The sequence below is a fragment of the Macaca thibetana genome, chromosome 16 (assembly GCF_024542745.1).
Source record: "Macaca thibetana thibetana isolate TM-01 chromosome 16, ASM2454274v1, whole genome shotgun sequence".
Taxonomy (NCBI): Eukaryota; Metazoa; Chordata; class Mammalia; order Primates; family Cercopithecidae; genus Macaca; species Macaca thibetana.
Genome location: NC_065593.1, coordinates 52,006,133 through 52,021,716, shown reverse-complemented (window position 1 = coordinate 52,021,716; position 15,584 = coordinate 52,006,133). Strand labels below are relative to the sequence as shown.

The following is a 15,584-nucleotide window of genomic DNA, read 5'->3' as shown; positions in this document are numbered from 1 at the left end:
GACAGGAACCCGGCCAGCGCTCAGGGCAGAGTCCCCCTTTGGCTTCTCCTTGGCAGAAACCAAAGGCAGAGGGAGGGTAGAGAGCAAGTCAGCAAGAAAGTCGCCTGCTCTGTGCTAGTCCCTGAGCACAGTGCCTCGGGGCCCGCAAAGGGCAGCTCCTGGGGCAGTGGGGAAGACAGAAAGGCTAGGGCAGGGCCTGCTGGGCCCAGGGCCGGCCTGGCCTGGGACACTGAAGGCTGCTCTTACTGACTGGTCCGTAGTGAGCGGGGTGTAGCCAGTCATGAGGAAGTGGAGCCGTGGGGTGGGAATGAGCGAGGCGATGAGGCCGATGAGGTCATTGTTCATGTAGCCGGGGTAGCGCAGGGTGGTGGTGCTGGCCGACATGATGGTGGACACCTGGGGACAGGGGTGCCATGTCGTGGGCCTCGGCCACAATGGGACCTCCCTTCCCCAGATGACCGTAAAACAAGGAGGGCTTCTAGTCCAAAGGAGTCTGGGAATGGGAGCCCACCAGCTGGTTGATCTGGGAGAAGGACGGGTTCTGGATGTGCAGGCGGTCTGTGGCAATCCGGTTCAGGGCTGTGTTGTCTAGCACCACCTGTGGGGACAGAAGAGGGTCACAGATCAATGGGGATAGGAAAAACAGAAGCTCTGCCTGACCCTAGGCTCTGAAGCTTAATTTCCCTTGAGTTTTATAGCCAGAAAGATCCACTGAAAAGGGATTTGCACTGACCTAGGGCAAAAGAGGGCTCAAAATGGATTTTTAAATTTTTCTTTTCATCTTATTTAAACGTTCTTTTTTTTTCTTTTTTCTTTTTGAGACAGCATTTCACTTTGTCACCCAGGCTGGAGTGCAGTCAGTGGCACGATCTCTGTTCAGTGCAGCCTCTGCCTCTGAGGTTCAAGTGATCCTTCTGCATGTACCACCACTCCCGACTAATTTTTGTATTTTTAGTAGAGATGGAGTTTCACCATGTTGCCCAGGCTGGTCTTGAACTCCTAGACTCAAGTGATCCAACTACCTTGGCCTCCCAAAGTGCTGGGATTATAGCCATGAGCCACTGCACCTGGCTAAAATGGATTTTTTTAAATACATGAAAATGATTTAATAGACTTGAGTGGGTATGGGGTGTTGGGAGTTGGGAGAGGTAGAATCCAGGACTCACCACACAATCTGCGTTCTGCGTCAGCCTCTTGAGTGTGAGGAGTGAATTGTAAGGCTGAACCACCACATCGCTCATCTCGTCCTGGTTGGGAAACACTGAGTATGTCTGCACCAGCTTCTTAGGATACCTGGTGGCGGTTGGGGAAAGGATCGGGGCAACAGACTGAAGGCGTTGTGAACATGGTGCTCCCTAACAACTGTCCAGAAGCAGCTAAATCTTGATGGCGAAACTGGGGTGGGGTCAGATCAGTAGAGAAGGGAGCCTCGGCTTTTGGAAGTCTGTAACCCTACAGGGGGAAAGGCGGAGATATCTTAGACTCTGGGCTTCCAAATCCACACCTGGCCACACTCCCTCGACTTTCATCCAGGGCTCAGGTTCCAGGTTCCAGTTCCCGCTACTGGGAGTGTGATGGGGTTCTCAGTCATTGTAACTTCATTTTCCTCTCTATAGGAGGGAATAGAACTCTTTCCTGTTCCAGCAAATATGAAGTTATATCTGCTGGGTCCACTAGTCATTTAGGAAGCCAAGTTAGAAACCTTTCCTAATCACCAGACACAAACTTACCTGTCATTCAGCCGTTCTAAGAGGTAGGAGCCCAGTCCAGAGCCTGTCCCCCCAGCAATGGAGTGACACAGCACAAAGCCCTGCATGGGGAAGCGGCAGTCAGTATCCAGGTATCTAGTGGCAAGATGTCAAACTAGACCCATCTCATAATTTTTCAGGACTCCCATTTTCCCAAGCCCTTGCTTCCCCTCCAGTCCCCTCACTTATATAGCTTAGGCGACTGCCTTGTTTCCAGCAAGGCCTGATAGCTTCTGTCCAGTGCAAAGGGTACATGAGTGGGTCTCGTTCCTAACAGGTCGCTTCTAGAGGGTGCTGCTAAGCCTTGCCTATGTCGGCTCCTACCAGCATTCCTGGGACACTTACCTCTAGACTATCACTACCATCTGCCTCCCGGTCTATGATGTCAAAAATGTCCTCGTGGATCTTTTCTCCCTGTACAGACATAGGGGAGGGTCAGAGTGGGACAGAACCACGGGAGGACTCCGACCTCAGAAAAGCCACCCTCAATTCTCCTTATAGCACCCAGGAGTCCTTTTATGGAGTACAGCTGCCTGCTTTTTATCTACATTGAGAGGCGGTACGGTGCAGTGGTTACAAGAAAGCACTCTACACCCAGACTACCTGGGTTCATACATTAGCTCTATTTTTTTTTTTTTTTTTTTTTTTTTGAGATGGAGTCTCTCTCTGTCTCCCAGACTGGAGTGCAGTGACCTGATCTTGGCTCACAGCAACCTCCACCTCCCGGGTTCAAGTGATTCTCCTGCCTCAGTCTCCCCAGGAGCTGGGATTACAGACACGTGCTATTTTCTGTATTTTTAGTAGAATCAGAGTTTCACTATGTTGGCTAGGCTGGTCTTGAACTCCTAACCTCAGGTGATCTGCCCGCCTTGGCTTCCCAAAGTGCTAGGATTACAGGCATGAACCACTGTGCCCGGCCCATTAACTCTACTTCTATGTAGCTCTGGGCAGCTTATTTAATTGCTCTATGCCTCAGTTTCCTCATCTGTATAATGAAGGTAATAATACAGGTCCATATACCCTTATCTAACAGTGTTGGGGCCAGTTATATTTTGGAATTCAAAATATTTCAGATTTTAGAAAGTTATTACAGTATATATAATATATATTAAATAAAATTCCAGTGGGAGTCAGAAGCACGTTAATCACACATATTAGTATTTCTGTAATAAAAGGCATCAGTAATGACATTAAGTTGGATAGAAAGTATGGGGCCGGTGCGGTGGCTGAGGCCTGTAATCCCAGCACTTTGGGAGGCCGAGGCAGGCGGATCACGAGGTCAGGAGATCAAGACCATCCTGGCTAACACGGTGAAACCCCGTCTCTACTAAAAATACAAAAATTAGCCAGGCATGATGGCAAGCGCCTGTAATCCCAGTTACTCGAGAGGCTGAGGCAGGAGAATCGCTTGAACCCCGGTGGCAGAGGTTGCAGTGAGCCAAGATCATGCTACTGCTCTCCAGCCTGGGCAACAGAGTGAGACTCCGTCTCAAAAAATGATAATAATAAATAAATAAAAAAGAAACCGCCTGTCTTCATTGAGATTTGTTTTTGCTGCTGAACTAGTTATGAAATGTCCTTTGGTTTCATGGCTTTCTGGATCCTGGAAAGGCACATAAGGGACTGTGGACCTGTAGTACTTACTTCTAGGGTTGTTGGGAGATTTAGAAAAATTAATATATGTAAAGCACTTAGAATGGCCTGGCACACTGCATTAGCTAGCACAGGCGCTTGACAATACTACATGGTCCACTCCCTGCAGCCACGTCTCTCCCTCCAGCATTCATACATCCCTGATCTGGTTTCCTCTCTCCCTGGGACGTCATAGGGCCTGTCCCTACCCAGGGAGTTGTGGGCCCTGTCAGGGAATAGGAAACGACCTGGGAGAATCCACTGGCCCAGTTGTTGCCAGCTCCTCCTCCATGCTCCGACAGGTAGATGTTCTCTGGGTTGTAGAGCTTGGCATAGGGGGAGTTGAGGATGGAGTGGATCACCCGGGGCTCCAGGTCCAGCAGCACGGCCCGGGGGATGTAGTGCTCATCGTCTGCCTGTCAAGGGGAGTCCAGGAGGGGGCCCAATCAGCTAGGGTGGCCCAAGTCCTAAGTCCTCCCAACTCTGGCTCCCTCCAGCCCTCCCTCCTCAAGCCAGCCGCCTGGCCCCACTGCCCAGCAGGGTTCCCAGTACCAGGCCACTCCCTTCCCTTCTGGCCCCTCGGGCCATTGCCGCCCTTGGCCAAGTCGCTGGGGGCACCTGGTAGAAAAAGACGTCCTTGCGGTCAGTGCCTTCGGTGGCGAACTCCTCCACGATGCCCTCGGGGCTGATACCATGCTCAGCGCACAGCTGTTTCCAGAACTCGAACCCAACTGGGGGGAAGGGGCAGGCAGGGGAGAAAGAAGATATCTAGTTCCGGGCAGGTTCCAGTCAGGAGCGGGGGGACTGGGCGCCTGCGTCCAGGAATAAGAAGTCAAGCCGTAGGACTCTCCCGTGTCTGAGGAAAGGACTGTACGCCAGGGACAGGGCAGGGGAGGGCCCCTCGGGGCTGGGCAAGTGGACACTGGGTCAGGGATGTCTCGCCTTTCAGAGAACTACGATTCTGGCAAGGACAGATGGAGTCCAGGATCCTACAGCGAGATCACATTGACCCTAAGGAACCTGGCTAGCTGAGGGGCCGGAGTTTCGCTCACTCTGATTGCCGCACTGGCCCAACTGTAGGGTGATGATTTCCCTCGGCATCGCTCCTCAAGCACCGGCGTTGCAGCCGCTCCCGCCCGCAACGCCGCCGCACGCCAGCCCGCTCGCCGCAAGACGCAGGCGCGAAACAACAAGCTCCACCCACGACCTTCATCCGCTCCAATGAGAACCGAGTTCTGGCAATGAATGGCATGTCTTTAAGCACTGGCCTTCATTCATGCAGATTGCGCGTGCGCGGCTTCTGATCGGGCTCTGAGCCGACGGATCAGGTTCCGCGCCTCAACGCTGGCGGGGTACTTTGACTCGGCGTCCTCCCTCCCCTCTGGGTAGACGCCTGCTTGGGCCTGCGCGCAAGCGCGCTGTGGTGCGAAGCGGCCTCCCACGCCGAATCGCGCATCTGCGCAGTTGCTGTTATTGTGACTGTCGGGCCACGGCCCCGGATGTTGTGGCTGCCGGGGGGAGATGGCGGAGGCCGAAGGGGTGGCGGCGACCCCAGGCCCGGCTTCGGGGTCGACTTTCAGGGGCCGCCGAGATGTGTCAGGCTCCTGGGAGCGGGACCGGCAGGTTGAGGCGGCGCAGCGGGCCCTGGTCGAGGTGCTGGGGCCTTACGAGCCTCTGCTGAGTCGGGTGCAGGCAGCCCTGGTGTGGGAGCGGCCAGCCAGGAGCGCCCTGTGGTGCCTGGGGCTGAACGCGGCTTTCTGGTGAGAGAACTGGACCCTCGGAAACCCTCCGAGTCCCGAATTCGTCGGTTCCTCTAGGGCTGTACTCGCCTGCCCTGTTTTCTTCGCTGCACTGGCTCCTTCCTGTACCTGCCTAATTTTGCCTCACCTCTTTCCACTCCATCCCGCCTGCAGGCTTGGGCACCCCAGTTCTTCCCAGGGCCGCCCACCCGTCTTCTCTGCCTTACCGGTGCCCGCACCTCCGCCGTGCACATCTGGCGGGAGCTTCTGGTAACATCTTGAGCCGCTCAAGAGTGAGCTAGGGCGCCTCTTTTGAGCCCGGGAAAGCTGCGTCCTTTTAAAGCCATCACTTCCTTTCTCTTGTCTGCTCAAGTGCAAGTTCTAGATTGTTTCCAGAGGTTTTAGTAGTTGTTGTTGGAGTACAGGCGTGAAGTCTTGCAAAGGTATCCATAGGTGTGATTTTAAAACAAGCTTGAGCGATTCGCATGAATTAGCATGTTGTTTATCTAGGAAGGAAGTTTATGAAGTCTGAGCGTCAGTGTGAGCCCCCAAAGCTGAAAATTGAAAGAAAAGTACAAGCTTTTAAAGAACAGTTAGGAAATGACGGAGATTTCACCCGTTTCAAAGCCACCTGTGATTGTAACTCCTCCCTGTTCCAAGGAATTAGAGAGGCATCCTTAGCCATTGTTTATAGGCAAAGAAATTGAGGATGTCCAATAGTGTGTGTGTGTTCCTGAGCTGGAAAAGTGGCACTATAAATATGCTTTATCTGTGTGTGTCATGCTCTGTGAAAATGGAACTGCTACTTCTCTCAGTTGTCATCACCTAAAGCGGACCTAGGACTTCATAGGAGCTAGCAACCATAGTTTTGGATTTATTCGTAATGGAAGAGGTTCCAAGGGAACTGACTTCTAGGGGGCCTTCTGCAGCTGAATGTATTAAGACTGTTCTGGATAAGCCTGAAACAAAATATGTGTGTTTTTTAAATGTGTTTTTGCTAAAAATAGCTTCCCCTTAAAATTGGTTTTAAAATCAAAACATTATCCTTTATCTGAAAGATTTTCAGTGAGCTGAAGCAGAACAAATAATTCCAAGTTCATTGACCTGAAGACAGTGTTCAGCTATTAAGCTAATCCTCTCCCAGTTTGAAAGAGACCCAGTTAAATGTGTCACAGTAGTCTTTGGCATTTGTGGCTTCCAGAGCCATTAGCATACTCGATGGTAAACTTTTCCTACTACTTCATTTATTCTTGGTAGTGCTTTTTCCCTTTTTTTTTTTTTTTTTTTAGACAGTTTCGCTCTTATTGCCCAGGCTGGAGTGCAATGGCGCGATCTCGGCTCACTGCAACCTCCGCCTCCAGGATTCAAGCATTTCTCCTGCCTCAGCCCCCCAAGTAGCTGGGATTATAGGCATGAGCCACCAAAACCGGCTAATTTTGCATTTTTTAGTAGAGATGGGGTTTCTCCATGTTGGTCAGGCTGGTCTTGAACTCCCGACGTCAGGTGATCTGCCTGCCTCGGCCTCCCAGAGTGTTGGGATTGCAGGCGTGAGCCACTTCACCCCGCTTTTTTTTTTTTTTTTTTTTTTTTTTTTTTTTTTGAGACAAGGTCTTGCTCTATCACCCAGGCTGGGGTGCAATGGTATGATCTCGGCTCATTGCAACTTCCACATCTGGGCTCAAGCAATCCTCCCACCTCAGCCTCCACAGTAGCTGGGCAGAGGTGCACATCACCATGCTTGGCTAATTTTTAAAATTTTTTGTAGAGACAGGGTCTCACTATATTGTGCAGGCTGGTCTCGAACTCCTAGGCTCTGGTGATCCTCCCGCCTTGGCCTCCCAAAGTGCTGGGATTATAGGCATACACCACCGTGCCCAGCCAAGTGCTTCTTCCTTGACCCCTAGGGACTGATTCCCATTGCCCTCTGTAGAAATCTTCACTATAGCACCTCACTGAAGAGTGTTTCATCCAGTCAAAACATTTCCCACAGTGGTTTCGGTCTCTCTAGCAAGAAGGCTGGGCCTCATCAAACCAATTTGTATCAAAGTATGACTGCCTGATGAAAAAAGACACTTTATCAGGGTTTACTTATTTTTGTTTTGAGAAAGTTTCGCTCTTGTTGCCCAGGCTGGAGTGCAATGGCATGATCTCAGCTCACTGCAACCTCCCCCTCCCGAGTTCAAGGGATTCTCCTGCCTCAGCCTCCTGAGCAGCTGGGATTACAGGCATGCACCACCAATGCCTGGCTAATTTTTGTATTTTTTTTGTAGAGACAGAGTTTTGCCAGGTTGCCCAGGCTCATCTCAAACTCCTGAGTTCAAAGCAATCCGCCTGCCTCAGCCTCCCAATGTGCTGGGATTACAGGTGTGAGCCACTGCACTGTACCGGGCCTTAAATGGATTTTTTTTTTTTTTTTGAGGCGGAGTCTGGCTCTGTCGCCCAGGCTGGAGTGCAGTGGCCGGATCTCAGCTCACTGCAAGCTCCGCCTCCCGGGTTTATGCCATTCTCCTGCCTCAGCCTCCCTAGTAGCTGGGACTACAGGCGCCTGCCACCTCACCTGGCTAGTTTTTTGTATTTTTTTAGTAGAGACCGGGTTTCACCGTGTTAGCCAGGATGGTCTCGATCTCCTGACCTCGTGATCTGCCTGTCTCAGCCTCCCAAGGTGAATTTTTTGTATTTTTTAGTAGAGATGGGGTTTCACCGTGTTAGCCAGGATGGTCTCGATCTCCTGACCTCGTGATCCGCAAGGAGGGGACCTTTCATCTGCCCCTTGTCCAAGAGAGGTTTCTGAAGCAGAATGTGAGGTTGAGGTCTGCACATAAGGAGCTGCTGTGACTGGGATATATCTATATATCTACAGCTAGCTTTAATTTGCGGGCCTCTACCAGTGTTTACTTAAGCTTATGAATATGCTATGTTTAGAGGCTCACTTCATACTCCTTTTGTACTCTGGGTCTCTTAAAGCATTGCTGTGATTGGTTTTTTATCTTTGGCATCTCCTAGTAGCTTGTCTGCTGTGTATCCAGAACACAGTTACTCTTGTTACAGTCCCATCACATTTCAAGAAGGTGTGGGAGAGAGACAACAAAGTGAGGATGTGACTTTTTTTTTTTTTTTTTTTTTAAGACGGAGTCTTGCTCTGTCGCCCAGGCTGGAGTGCAGTGGCATGATCTTGGCTCACTGCAAGCTCCAGTTCCCAGGTTCACACCATTCTACTGCCTCAGCCTCCCAAGTAGCTGAGACTACAGGGGCCCACCACCATACCCGGCTAATTTTTTGTATTTTTTAGTAGAGACTGGGTTTCACTGTGTTAGCCAGAATAGTCTCGATCTCCTGACCACCGCGCCCAGCCCTTTTTTTTTTTTTTGAGATGGAGTCTCCTCTGTCGCCCAGGCTGGAATGCAACGGCGTGATCTTGGCTCACTGCAATTTCCGCCTCCTAGATTCAAGCGATTCTCCCACCGTAGCCTGCCGAGTAGCTGGGATTATAGGCACCCGCCATCATGCCTAGCTAATTTTTGTATTTTTGTAGAGACGGAGTTTCACCATGTTGGCCAGGCTGGTCTTGAACTCCTGACCTCAGGTGATCCACCCACCTCGGTCTCCCAAAGTGCTGGGATTACAGCTATGAGCCACTGTTTCTGGCCGAGGATGTGACTCTTGAGACTAAAAGAACAGTTGGGTATGCCATTTCTGGAGAGGACTCCTACCTATGAAAGGTACAGATACTGTTAAGTCCCCCAGAAACTTGAATAGTCTGGCATTGGAGTTCACAAAATTGTTTGGGGAAATGAGCTTCCTTGGTAGGTAATTAGAGATTTAAAATGAAATTTGGGCTTCACATTCTAGTAGTGTCATATTGAGTATGAGGGCTGACATTTCACTTAGGAATGTCGAAGAGTGTTCAGTTAACAAACATTTTAAATGTTTAAGAAAGGGAGGAGGATCATTAGCTCAAGTCAGAAAAATCAAATCTGAAATATTTAGTTTCTCTTTTATTATTTGTATTGAATAATGGGATAAAAATGGCATATCATTAACTGAGATTTTTGTGCATTTTGAGGTATTAGAATATTGGATAGGAGTACAAAAAAAAATCAGAATTCAGGTAGGTAGCTCTTAATTTTCAGTGTTTTGTATACTCAGTCATATTTTGCTGTACCTGTGAATATGCCTTCTTACATCTTAAAAAAAAAAAAGATGGAGATAGATGTAGATACTTTGTCACTATAGTATTCCAAGGTTTTCACACTTTTTTTTTTTCAGGTACCAGAGAATTTATGGTGGCCATATCAGAGATCTTCCAGCCTAGAGTACTTCTGGTCACTGATCTGTTATTATCTCTAGGATAATAATAGAAATGTCAGGCCGTTCCTTCCAATTGCTTGTGTTTTCATTAGCCTCAACCTCATCTGTGAATGAGTGATTTGGGGGAAGAATATGAGAGTCAGCAAGCATGTATCCTGACAGGATCAGAAAAGAACAGGTTTGGGTAACTTTTTGGTTTGACTCGTACTCTGAGATCAGAGGAGGGTAAATGAACCCTGGAAATGTGTGAACTCCAAGCTCCCTCTCCCACCTAACATGAAGACATAGTTCAAGGAGGCCTACATAACTGCTGAGCTCTTTCCCAGTTGTTTTTTTTTTGTTTTTGTTTTGTTTTTGCTGGGGAAGGGGGGGTTGTGGGGGGGACAGGGTCTCGCTCTGTTGCCCAGGCTGGAGTGCAGTGGCACAATCATAGCTCACTGTAGCCTCTACCTCCTGGGCTCCAGCAGTCCTCCTGCCTCAGTCTTCCAAGTAGCTGGGATTAGAGGCACATGCCACTGGGCCCAGCCTATTTAAAAAACTTTGTAGAGACACAATCTCAATATGTTGCCCAGGCTGGTCTCAATGTGCTCAGCTCTAACAGCCCTCCCGGCTTGGCCTCCTAAAGTGCTAGGATTATAGGCATGACCCACTGCACCTTGACTGCTTTGTGGTTTTTAACAATCTGTGAATCTACATAGTCTTTGAATTAGGGATATTGTTTTAGAGCAATCCACAAGCTGAGTCCCAAGTAGAGATATCTGTTGGGATCTGCTTTTTGCAGTCACTAGTCTCAGTTAACCATACTCTATTTCTAGGAGGTTATTATAGAATTTGTTATTTCACAAATGAAATGTAAAAATTGTCTCCTTCCCCCCAAAAAAAAAAATTTAAAAAAATGACCCAAAGAAGTGATTAAGGATATACAGCAATTCTGAGTTAGAAGGTTAGGATTTGAGTAAAAAATAATAGAAACAAGAAATGGAAGATGGGGGGCCCATTTAAGTAGAGATATTTGTTCTGTTAAAAAAAAAAATCTACACATCAGATTTCTAATGAAATCTGTTGAGCAAATGTTCCTGATGATAGTCTTTGCAGGGTTCTTGTCTTCGTGAGCCAAGAAGACTCCCAAGGATGCCTTGGTTTACTTCACCTCTCTTTGCCTTTAGTTTTTATCTGCCCTAATTGTAAGGTTGAGTGCTTTCTCTCCACTATTAGCAGCTAGCTGGTTTCATTTCTGTTTTTTTTTTTGCAAGCAACAACTGTCACTGCATGATACAGGTTGGGTTAATTTTTCCTTTGAATTTACTGGTGACTTGGGCTCATTAACCAGGCAGTCACAAGTGCCGTACAGTAACAGGCTTTCTGTCCCTGTAGAATGGGATGCTTTGTTTTGAAGTGTCCTTGAGACAAGCTTAATCTGTAATAACAAAGGAACCTAGAAGTCGTGTCTTTGAAAATAGACATGTGGTCATTATTTATTATTATAGCAAACTTTAATTTACTGGTACTAACAGTGAGGCTTCATGGTGTACTTAACCACAAAAGTTTATGTTTGGTTCTGGAATTTCTCATGATGTTTCTGGACACCAGTTGCTATTCCAGGGATATTTTATTATTATTTTTATTATTACTATTATTTTTGAAACAGAGTCTCGCTCTGTTGCCCAGGCTGGAGTGCAGTGGTGCAATCTCGGCTCACTGCAAGCTCCGCCTCCCAGGTTCACGCCATTCTCCTGCCTCAGCCTCCCCAGCAGCTGGGACTACAGGTGCCCACCACCATGCCCAGCTAATTTTTTGATTATTTATTTATTTATTTGCATTTTTAGTAGAGACAGGGTTTCACTGTGTTAGCCAGGATGGTCTCGATCTCCTGACCTCGTGATCAGGCTGCCTTGGCCTCCCAAAGTGCTGGGATTACAGGCGTGAGCCACCGTGCCCGGCCTATTCATTTAATTGGATTTTAGTCCCTGACAAAGTGGAGGGACAGTTCACAAAAGGGGGAAAAACAAATCAATGGATATATAAAATTTCACTCTCACAAATAATAAAATAATTCAAATATATGTAAATGGCAATTATTTACTAATTTCTATCTTAAGTTTTTTTTTTGGTGGGGGACAGGATCTCACTGTTGCCCAGGCTAGAGAGCAGTGGTGTGATCATGGCTCACTGCAACCTCAACCTCCTGGGCTCAAGCCATCCTCCCACCTCAGCCTCTCAGGTAGTGGGGACTACAGGTGTGTGTCACCACACCTGGCTAATTGTTTTGTATTTTTCATAGAGACAGGGTTTCACCATGTTGCCCAGGCTGGTCTTGAACTGGGCTCCAGCAGTTCACCCACCTTGGCCTCCCAAAGTGCTGGGATTACAGGTATGAGCCGCCACACCTGGCCTTAAGTATTTTTAATGATCATATTTAATTCTGGGAAAAATATGGAAAAATTATGGCTGATAGGAACATAAATTGGACAGCCTTTTTTTTTTTTGAGACGGAGTCTTGCTCTGTCCCCCAGGCTGGAGTGCAGTGGTGCGATCTTGGCTCACTGCAAGCTCCACCTCCCAGGTTCATGCCATTCTCCTGCCTCAGCCTCCTGAGTAGCTGGGACTACAGAAACCCGCCCAGCTAACTTTTTTGTGTGTTTTTAGTAGAGACGGGGTTTCACCGTGTTAACCAGGATGGTCTCGATCTCCTGACCTTGTGATCTGTCCGTCTTGGCCTCCCAAAGTCCTGGGATTACAGGTGTGAGCCACTGTGCCAGGCCCCTGGGCAGCCCTTCTAGCAGGTAGTTTGGTAACATATTTTAAGCCACTGAAGAAGCTTTTCCAGGGCTGGGGGAAATGGAGAAGGAATACTAATGGGTATGGGTTTCTTTTGGAGTGATGAAAATGTTCTAAAATTACATAATGCTATTAGTTGTACAGCGCTGTGATTTTTTTTTTTCATCTCTGCTGCTGGCAGATGAATTGAAAGGGAACTTTATTGTATACAAACCATTATCTCAATAAAGCTATTTTTTTTTTTTTTTTTTTTTTTTTTTTTTTTTTTGAGACGGAGTCTCGCTGTGTCGCCCAGGCTGGAGTGCAGTGGCGCGATCTCGGCTCACTGCAAGCTCCGCCTCCCGGGTTTACGCCATTCTCCTGCCTCAGCCTCCGAGTAGCTGGGACTACAGGCGCCCGCCACCACGCCCGGCTAGTTTTTTGTATTTTTAGTAGAGACGGGGTTTCACCATGTTAGCCAGGATGGTCTCGATCTCCTGACTTCGTGATCCACCCGCCTCGGCCTCCCAAAGTACTGGGATTACAGGCTTGAGCCACCGCGCCCGGCCAATAAAGCTATTTTCTTACCTTTTTTTTTTGAAACGGAGTCTCACTCCGTGGCCCAGACTGGAGTGCAGTGGTGTGATCTTGGCTCACTGTAACCTCTGCTTCTGAGATTCAAGCAGTTCTCCTGCCTCAGCCTCCTGAGTAGCTGGGACTACTGGTGTGCACCACCATGCCTGGCTAATTTTTGTATTTTTAGTAGAGACAGAGTTTCACCATATTGGCCAGGGTGGTCTTGAACTCTTGACCTCAAGTGACCCACCTGCCTCATCCTCCCAGAGTGCTGGGATTATAGATGTGAGCTACCATGCCGGACCAATAAAGCTATTTGTTTAAAATAGTTAATGCCTTTGACACAGTAACATGCTCAATGATGTACAGTTCAGCTTTTCTTTATTACATCAAAAATGGGAAACTTTTGGCCGGGTGCCAAAAGTTTTGTGAGCCTGAGATTACAGGCTCACACCTGTAATCTCAGCACTTTGGGAGGCTGAGGCAGGCGGGTCACCTGAGGTCGGGAATTCAAGACCAGCCTGACCAACATGGAGAAACCCCATTTCTACTAAAAATGCAAAATGCAAAATTAGCCGGGTGTGGTGGCACATGCCTGTAATCCCAGCTACCTCGGGAGGTTGAGGCAGGAGAATTGCTTGAACCCCAGAGGCGGAAGTTGTGGTGACCCGAGATCGCGCCACTGCACTCCAGCCTGGGCAACAACAGTGAGACTCCGTCTCAAAAAAGAAAACCAATTGGAAACGTCTTAGTTTATTTTTGTTTACTTTATTTTATTATTTTTTTTTGAGATGGAGTCTCCCTCTGTCTGTCGCCCAGGCTGGAGTGCAGTGGCATGATTTTGGCTCACTGCAGGCTCCACCTCCTGGGTTCACGCTGTTCTCCTGCCTCAGCCTCCGGAGTAGGTAGGACTACAGGCGCCCGCCACCATTTCTGGCTAATTTTTTGTATTTTTAGTAGAGATGGGGTTTCACCATGTTAGCCAGGATGGTCTCGATGTCCTGACCTCATGATCCACCTGCTTCAGCCTCCCAAAGTGCTGGGATTACAGGCGTAAGCCACAGTCTTAGTTTATTTTTCATTTTATTTGAGATGGAGTCTTGCTCTGTTGCCCAGGCTGGAGTGCAATGGCATGATCTCAGCTCACTGCACCCTCCGCCTCCCGGGTTCAGGCGATTCTCCTGCCTCAGCCTCCCGAGTAGCTGGGATTACAGGCACTTGCCACCATGCCTAGCTAATTTTTGTATTTTTAGGTAGAGATGGGGTTTCACCATGTTGGCCAGGCTGGTCTTGAACTGCTGATGTCAAGTGATCTACCTGCTGCAGCCTCCCAAAGTGCTGGAATTACAGGCTTGAGCCACCATGCCTGGACCATTCATTGTTTTTTTTGAGACAAGGTTTCACTGTTGTCACCCACGCTAGATTGCAGTAGTGTGATCATGACTCACCGTACCCTGGGACTCCTGAGCTCAAGCGATCATTCCACCTCATGGCTGAGACCGCAGGAGTTCATCACCACACCAGGCTAATTGTCTGTGTATTATGTGAAAAAGTTTTAAAACCATAATGTTTTTATGTGTGAATTTTTAAATGAAGAGAATAGCCTGTTTTCACATTTTTTAGACTACATATGTAGATAATGAATTATTTTTTAAATGTTTTATTATGGAAAGGTTAAAACATGTGTAAGTAAACAGAATAATATTGTGTGCCACCATGTACATACTATTATTTTTTTCAATTCATGGCCAATTTTGTGTCCTCCATACCCCAGTATGGAAGACACAATTTTTTTTTTTTTTTTTTTTTTTTTTAGACGGAGTCTGGCTCTGTCCCCCAAGCTGGAGTGCAGCGGCCGAATCTCAACTCACTGCAAGCTCCGCCTCCCGGGTTCACGCCATTCTCCTGCCTCAGCCTCCCGAGTAGCTGGGACTATACGCCCGCCACCTCACCCGGCTAGTTTTTTGTATTTTTTTTAGTAGAGACGGGGTTTCACCGTGTTAGCCAGGATAGTCTCGATCTCCTGACCCAGTGATCCGCCCGTCTCGGCCTCCCAAAGTGCTGGGATTACAGGCTTGAGCCACCGCGCCCGGCCATGTGTGTCGTATCATTTAATGTAGGTATTTCAGTATATTTTTCTGAAAAAGAGACTTCAAGAAACATCTGCCATCATTATCACATGCAAAAAATTAATGATTCTAGTCAGTGTTCACATTTCCAATTTTCTTATAAATGTCATAAATGATACTTCTTTTTTTCTTTTTTGAGACAGGGTCTTGCTCTGTCTCCCAAGCTGGAGTGCAATGGAACAATCAGAGCTCACTGCAACCTCAACCTTCTGGCTCTAGCAATCCTCCCACCTCAGCTTCCCAAGTAAATGGGACTACAAGCATGCACCACTACACCTAGCTAATGTTTTTCTTTGCAGTAGAGATGAGGTCTTGCTATGTTGCCCAAGCTGGTTTCAAACTCTTCAACTCAAGTGATCCTCCTGCCTCAGCCTCCCGAAGTATTGGGATTACAGGCTTTAGGTACCGCACCTGGCCTGTTGTGTGTGGTTTCGGTTTTTGGTTTTTTTTTTAAACTTTTTTTTCCCCACAAACCAATTTGTTAGTGTTTAGGTGGCTTTTTCTGTTTTGCTTTTTTGTTTTTTGAGATAGGGTCTTGCCGTGTCACCCAGGCTGGAGTACAGTGGCACGATAACGGCTTGCTGCAACCTTAGTTTCCCAGACTCAAGCTATCATCCCACCTCAGCCTGCTGAGTAGCTGGGATTACAGGAGCCCGCCACTATGCCCAGCTAATTTTTGTATTTTTAGTAGAGAT

General features: G+C 47.9%; 3 protein-coding genes across 4 annotated transcripts in view; 2 read left to right on the top strand and 1 right to left on the bottom strand.

The window, feature by feature from the left end:
- Positions 1 to 15,584, bottom strand: part of TUBG1 (tubulin gamma 1) — a 70,384-nt gene that overhangs the window by 995 nt on the left and 53,805 nt on the right. The window contains exons 2-9 of the mRNA XM_050762747.1: positions 4,433 to 4,536; positions 3,999 to 4,111; positions 3,629 to 3,796; positions 2,094 to 2,162; positions 1,731 to 1,810; positions 1,167 to 1,293; positions 512 to 598; positions 247 to 396 (exon numbers count right to left, since the gene is read on the bottom strand). Of these exons, the coding sequence (XP_050618704.1) occupies positions 247 to 396; positions 512 to 598; positions 1,167 to 1,293; positions 1,731 to 1,810; positions 2,094 to 2,162; positions 3,629 to 3,796; positions 3,999 to 4,111; positions 4,433 to 4,481 (843 nt within the window). The 5' untranslated portion in view covers positions 4,482 to 4,536. The remainder of the gene's footprint in view (positions 1 to 246; positions 397 to 511; positions 599 to 1,166; positions 1,294 to 1,730; positions 1,811 to 2,093; positions 2,163 to 3,628; positions 3,797 to 3,998; positions 4,112 to 4,432; positions 4,537 to 15,584) is intronic.
- The window catches only part of PSMC3IP (PSMC3 interacting protein), a 146,736-nt gene that overhangs the window by 104,003 nt on the left and 27,149 nt on the right, over positions 1 to 15,584 (top strand). The window lies entirely within an intron of this gene.
- Positions 4,806 to 15,584, top strand: part of RETREG3 (reticulophagy regulator family member 3) — a 30,370-nt gene continuing 19,591 nt past the window's right edge. For both annotated transcript variants that reach the window (XM_050762733.1, XM_050762731.1), the window contains exon 1: positions 4,806 to 5,140. In XM_050762733.1, the coding sequence (XP_050618690.1) occupies positions 4,902 to 5,140 (239 nt within the window). In that variant the 5' untranslated portion in view covers positions 4,806 to 4,901. The remainder of the gene's footprint in view (positions 5,141 to 15,584) is intronic.